This window comes from Bubalus bubalis, chromosome 6, assembly GCF_019923935.1.
Source record: "Bubalus bubalis isolate 160015118507 breed Murrah chromosome 6, NDDB_SH_1, whole genome shotgun sequence".
In the NCBI taxonomy this organism is placed as follows: Eukaryota; Metazoa; Chordata; class Mammalia; order Artiodactyla; family Bovidae; genus Bubalus; species Bubalus bubalis.
Window position 1 is genome coordinate 97,760,824 of NC_059162.1, and position 6,000 is coordinate 97,766,823.

Below are 6,000 nucleotides of genomic sequence, written 5' to 3' on the forward strand. Positions count from 1 at the left end.
GGAAGGGTGGTAACTCAGAAGGCATCATTCTTCTAACTGATCTCCAGATGCAGTCTCTGACTGTAGCTTCTTGAGTCTCCTGGGGTTTCTACAAAAGTGACCTTTCCAGTCCTTGTGCATTAATAGCTGGGGGGAAAACAAAGACCTGTGCATTTTCTTTTGATCTGTTAGTGTACGAAGCTCTCAGTGAATTTGATGTAAGAACAATACTTTAGAGATTTTCTTGCCAGAATTTATACTTTTCTAACATGATGTACTTGGTACATGTAGTGAAACTACACGTGCAATGAAGCTGCCCAAGCAAGATAGTAATAGGCTCAGGATAACTCTAAACTCAACTAAATAGAATTCAGAATAAAGAAAAAAGAGGTGAGAGGAGTACCCTGTTTAATAAACAAAAATGGCAGGGATGGGGGCAGAAAGAAGGCAATTTTGAGACAAGGTTATACTCAGGCTAGAGAAGGATGGTTGCTTAATGAAAAGAACACAGTTTTTTTTAATCCAATAACCTTGGGTTTTATCCTGGGTTAACCATGCTGACTGACCTTGGGTAAATGGCTTTTCTCTGAGGATCTAATTTTATTTCCTCCACAAAATGGGGAAGATAAGTCATGCCTTATGAGATTATTCAGCTGAGGAATTTTGATGTAAAGATCTAACATTGTGTACTCAAATAAATATCACATGCACACACATGTGCCTATAGTTGCTCATACACACACATCAGAGAGGCAACCAGAGGGGAGGAAGACCAGAAGGGGTCAGATTCTACCCCAGTGAAGTCTGTCTTCTCCTCTCTGCTTCTACATCTCTTGAAACATCTACCGCTACTACTTCTCACTGTCTCTGCCTGTTCGCTCAAAATCTTACTGAGGTATCAGCTGATATCACTGAAAAGAAATGAACACAATATAGTCTCTTCACAAAAAAAGGGAAGAAAGAAAGAAAAGGAGGACAGAAGGAAGAGAGGAAAGAAAGAAGGAAGGAATGTCAGAGGGAAAGGAGGAAGATGTGTGCCCTGTATAAGGGCTCTCTAATTGTAGCCATCTTGAGGCTCCCCAGGGTTTCTACAAGAGCAATGTTAGTGCCTCAGATTCCAATGACAGTCTCAGTTCTGACTTCACACTTGTGATAATTCTAGTAGAACCAGAAGGTCCAAGTGTTTCATCCAGAAACATTCAATGCTCTGCATTTTCTTCTATTTTGATCTCAAAGACAGAATTAAAAATGTAATATTATAGTTGATAATTGAACATTACAGAAACTTGTAGGCTTCTACAAAGGCTGAACCAGGAACATTTCTGAAGCTATGTTCAGAGTAGAGTGTATATTTTTGAAATTCCATAACATCCAACATTGAAAGTCCTGGCTTTATGTGCAAAATATAATCTGCTTATGAAATCAATGGAAGGAAATGTAAAACTAGTCATGTGAGAAGAAACATTTTAATACTTGATTCTTGTGTTCCACAGTAACCTACAATCCTAAAATGTTCCATTAAAAAATGTATGCAGGGTTATGAAAATATATATTCTTAATTATTAGCAGGCTCTTTCCCCTAAATACAGTGCAAATCTATCATGAGTTATTATGGACAATACATACAAGCTTTTTACTTAAGCTTAAAATGGCCTAGAGCCACAAAGAACGGGTACTTTGCTCTCTCATCTTTGCAGGCATTGACTCTTGGGTCTCTCTGGACTACCTGTCGAGAGCTGCTAGATATTGAGGTCGCCAATTAGGATGACAAGAGAAACTAAAGGCAACAGTCATGCTTTTATCCCCTTATTGTGGGTGTGTAAGAGGCCACAAAGGAAAACAGTGCTGGCTCCTCATAGTTCCAGCGCTGGACAAGGGTCAGGTGACCTGCAGCACAGGCTGGGGAAATAGTGTCTCACTATGAAGAACACTAGGGCTTCCCTTGTAGCTCTGGAGATAAAGAAACCGCCTGCAATGCAGGAGACCCCAGTTTAATTCCTGGGTCAGGAAGATGCCCTGGAGAAGGGATAGTCTACCCACTCCAGTATTCTTGGGCTTCCCTGGTGGCTCAGTCAGTAAAGAATGCACCTGCAATGCAGGAGACCTGGGTTTGAAATAGTGTCTCATTATAAAGAACACTGCACAAAAGACTCCTGCCATTTTATTAACTTGGGGAGAATGGAAGGGAAGGAGAAACAGAGAACTGGAATGGAACAATCCTGAGTCAAAGTGGAGAAGAATAATTTAATCAAGATGCCCTCCCCCAGTGAAAGGTCTCAGCAGAGGGTACTAAAAATAAAAAAAGCATTTTAGCTGAGGACCCTCAGCTAAAGTAAGGAAGCCTCCAAAAAGAGGTACCTGGGCTAGGAATGCAGGTATGCATATGAACAGGGCTGCTGGGAGTGAAGGACCTAGTCCTGGATTGCACCTCCCTCCAGAAACTGCAAGGTGCTGCTTGTGCACCAAGTCTGGTGTGAGGAGCCTGCTAGGCAAATCCTTTGTCATTTCCTGTGGTCTGACATAAGGAATCACGAATAGTAACCTGGACTAGAGTCAGACCCTTCATTACCTCTCCAATGTTGAGAAACATTCCACCCTTTGAGATTAAACAATTGCAAGGACAAATGTGTGCTTTCCCCAGTACAGATTTATGCTTCTCAGGCCTGGTTTCTACCACTGAGGAAAGCAACTCAATCACTATCCTTGCATCCTATGAGGCACAGATTAGTGATAGCAGAAAGCAGGAAGGAGCCCATAGCCAGTATTCATCCACTCAAAAGCCAGGGTTACCAGCTGACCGAGTGGGATTAAAAGAAGAGTTAGAATCAAGGAGAGGTTTTATTGTCTTTCACACTGGAGACCAGAGTTATTAAAAAATGAATCCTGTTTTCAACCACGTGGTATCATAAGGCCATTTCTCAGCACTGCTCCTCTTTGTCCCATGGAGACCAATGAAGGAGTTGCTTCAGCCACTCAAAGATTTTGTCAGTTACCTTTTTTGCTTTCCCAGATGTTTATGAATAAATCAAGAAAATATATTAATTGATTTGAAAGAGAGATTGTGCAATGTAGTTGACTGAAAAGACCCAATTCATTCTACTTATCACCATTTGCAGTCTATTAATACAACCAGTTCATTCTAAAGGAAATCAGCTCTGTGTGTTCTTTGGAAGGAATGATGCTAACGCTGAAACTCCAGTACTTTGGCCACCTCATGCAAAGAGTTGACTCATTGGAAAAGACCCTGATGCTGGGAGGGATTGGGGGCAGGAGGAGAAGGGGACGACAGAGGATGAGATAGCTGGATGGCATCACCAACTCGATGGACATGAGTTTGAGTGAACTCCGGGAGATGGTGATGTTCAGGGAGGCCTGGAGTGCTGCAGTTCATGGGGTCGCAAAGAGTCGGAGACGACTGAGTGACTGAACTGAACTGAACTGAACTGAATATTAATATATCTCACATTGCTAATATTATAGAATCTATAGCAGCAACTTCACAATAGGCCAGAATTGGACAAGATCAAACTTGACCATAAATTGAAATGCTCTATATTAGCTACTAGATTTTTAAATTTTTAAAAATCGGGAATTCTAGTGGTGAGGACTCCACACTTCCACCGCAGGGTGGCTGAAGTTCGATCCCTGCTCTGAGGAACTAAGATCCTGCATCCCGTGGGGTGTGGCCAAAAAAAAGAAAAGAAAATTAGCCATTTCTCATAATCAAGTCAATTTTGTTTTACAAAGAAAAACTAATTGCCCCAAATACTTTTTCAGCAATTTTTCTTAATGTTTTCTCCAGTTCTACCAAGTTTGTATTAGGGTTTAGGATGAATCTCATTGCTTTTTCAGTAACAACTTTCTCTGCACCCTTTCACTGAATGAGTTAGCTCTTCGCTTATCTGAAAAGTTAATTATTCCAATTCTGTCTCTTATGTTTCACAACTTTTCAAGTTCCAAAAGGTTAAAAGGATACATAAAGAATATTTAGAAAAATTTAAAAAGCAAGTCCACAGATTCACTGTAGTTTCTGATGTGCCTTGTGATATTAAGCATCAGATGATATTGTGCAATGATAGCCTTTTCCAAGCAAATTCCCACAACATAGAGTGATTTACTGCTGTTTGAGTTATGAGAGTGAAGGAGAAAAGAGAAACAGAGAAAAAAGACAGGAAGAGATAATGTATGTGTGTGAATATATATTATTGATTATAGTTTCACCAAGGTATCCATTTACTTCAGTTGCAAAGAGATACTGTGCAAATTAAATCAGACTCCTTTCTAGAATACCTTTATTCCTTACACACATCCTCCCGGCAGAGACTTTCCTCTCATTGATTTAAGCCAGAGAAGTCAAGTTAATGACTTCTAAATAAAAGTTGTTTCCTCATGGCTTTTCCAAAGATGACTTTGGCATCTTGGAAGAGATCAATATGTTCTCAAACATGTTTTTATTTCAACTAGTTGCCTTTAGTAAAATGTGAGTTTACAATAGCTTGAGTACCTTTTATTTCCTCAACAGGTTTCCTACAAAATTAAGGGATTAAACAAGCACCGAACGTTTCATCTGGGACAATGGATAGACTACAGAAGATCAGTAGGCTAAGATCACCAAGAAAAGTAGCTAGGCCCTCACAATTTAATTTTTCCCTTGCAATTTTATATAAAGTCAAATAATTGCCAGGTGGAGAGCAAATAAAATATACACTCAAATTTGCATTTCATTTGTAGCTCTTGTACAAACTATGTTAAAGTTAAAATGGATAGAAAAGTAACCAGAAGACAGAAGATAACAAATTAAGGTAATAACTGAAATAAAGTCAGTAATCTACATGGGAAAATGAAAGTAACTCTGAAAGTAGAAATAAATCTATACCTATCCGAATTAAATGTCATGTCTATCAGCAATTAAACATATCTGGGACATCAATCAGGGAAATGCAGCAGAAGGCTCTTAGCATGAGGGTCCATAATAAAAATTAAATAAACAGATAACACATCTTCTGTACATTGAGCTAAAAGAATGATTTTGTACATTAAATTAAATGTAAGAGGGATTAAGTTTTCAAGTGAAACCAGAATATTTACTCTGATAAGGGACACAAGGAAAATTTTAGTATATAAATTTATTTCAGGATTGGCTTTCATAATGACTGAAGTAACAAAGGCCATGGGAGTAGAAACAAGTTCAAGTTATAATCTAGAAGAAACTTGGAAAAAATTTCCATTCAGTGGGTAACCCACATGGTAGGTATCAGGAAGACGTGTGTGTGCTAAGTCACTTCAGTCACGTCCAACGCTTTGTGACCCTGTGGACTGCAGCCCGCCAGGGTCCTCTGTCCATGGGATTCTCCAGGCAAAATACTGGAGTAGGAACATGTGTCTAACCTCTCCTGCATTGGTAGGTGGGTTCTTTACCACCAGCACTACCTGGGAAGCTTATCAGGGTAATAACCTTTCTGAAAAACTAGAAACCTTCAAGTAAAGACACTGACTTACAGAAATACAGGCACTGACTGTGGTTTTTATGCCAGGATGTAATGCTTTCCTGGTAGCTCAGTGGTAAAGAATCCACCTGCCAAAGCAGGAGACTCAGATTTGATCCCTGGGTCAGGAAGATCCCCTGGAGAAGGAAATGGCAACCCACTTCAGTATTCTTACCTGGGAAGTCCCATGGATAGAGGAGGCTGGCGGGCTATGGTCCATGTGGTTGCAAAGAGCTGGACATGACTGAGCAACTAAACAACAAAAAATATAGACATATAACCTTGTTTAATTTGATTTAAGAACCAAGAGATTTGGTTGCTATAAACTTCTCCTTAAAAAAGTAGAATAATTCTCCAAGGCCTCTATGGAATCATCTTTATTTAACCTACATTTTTAAAGGATAGTGTCATCTGGAACAAAATCCTGGTTGAAACTTATTTTCTTCCAACGTGTCAAGTAGATTATTCCATTATTTTCTGCCTTTTGTATTACCTGTTGAAAAGTCAACTATTTGTCTTATTGTTGCTTCTTTGA

At 39.4% G+C, this 6,000-nt stretch overlaps 1 protein-coding gene across 1 annotated transcript in view; it reads left to right on the forward strand.

The window, feature by feature from the left end:
- LOC102396774 (putative selection and upkeep of intraepithelial T-cells protein 1 homolog) overlaps positions 1-4,696 on the forward strand; it is a 29,345-nt gene extending 24,649 nt beyond the window's left edge. Inside the window, 1 exon segment of the mRNA XM_025288783.3 lies at positions 4,502-4,696. Within this exon segment, the coding sequence (XP_025144568.3) occupies positions 4,502-4,518 (17 nt within the window). The 3' untranslated portion in view covers positions 4,519-4,696.
- The last annotated feature ends 1,304 nt before the right edge of the window (positions 4,697-6,000 follow it).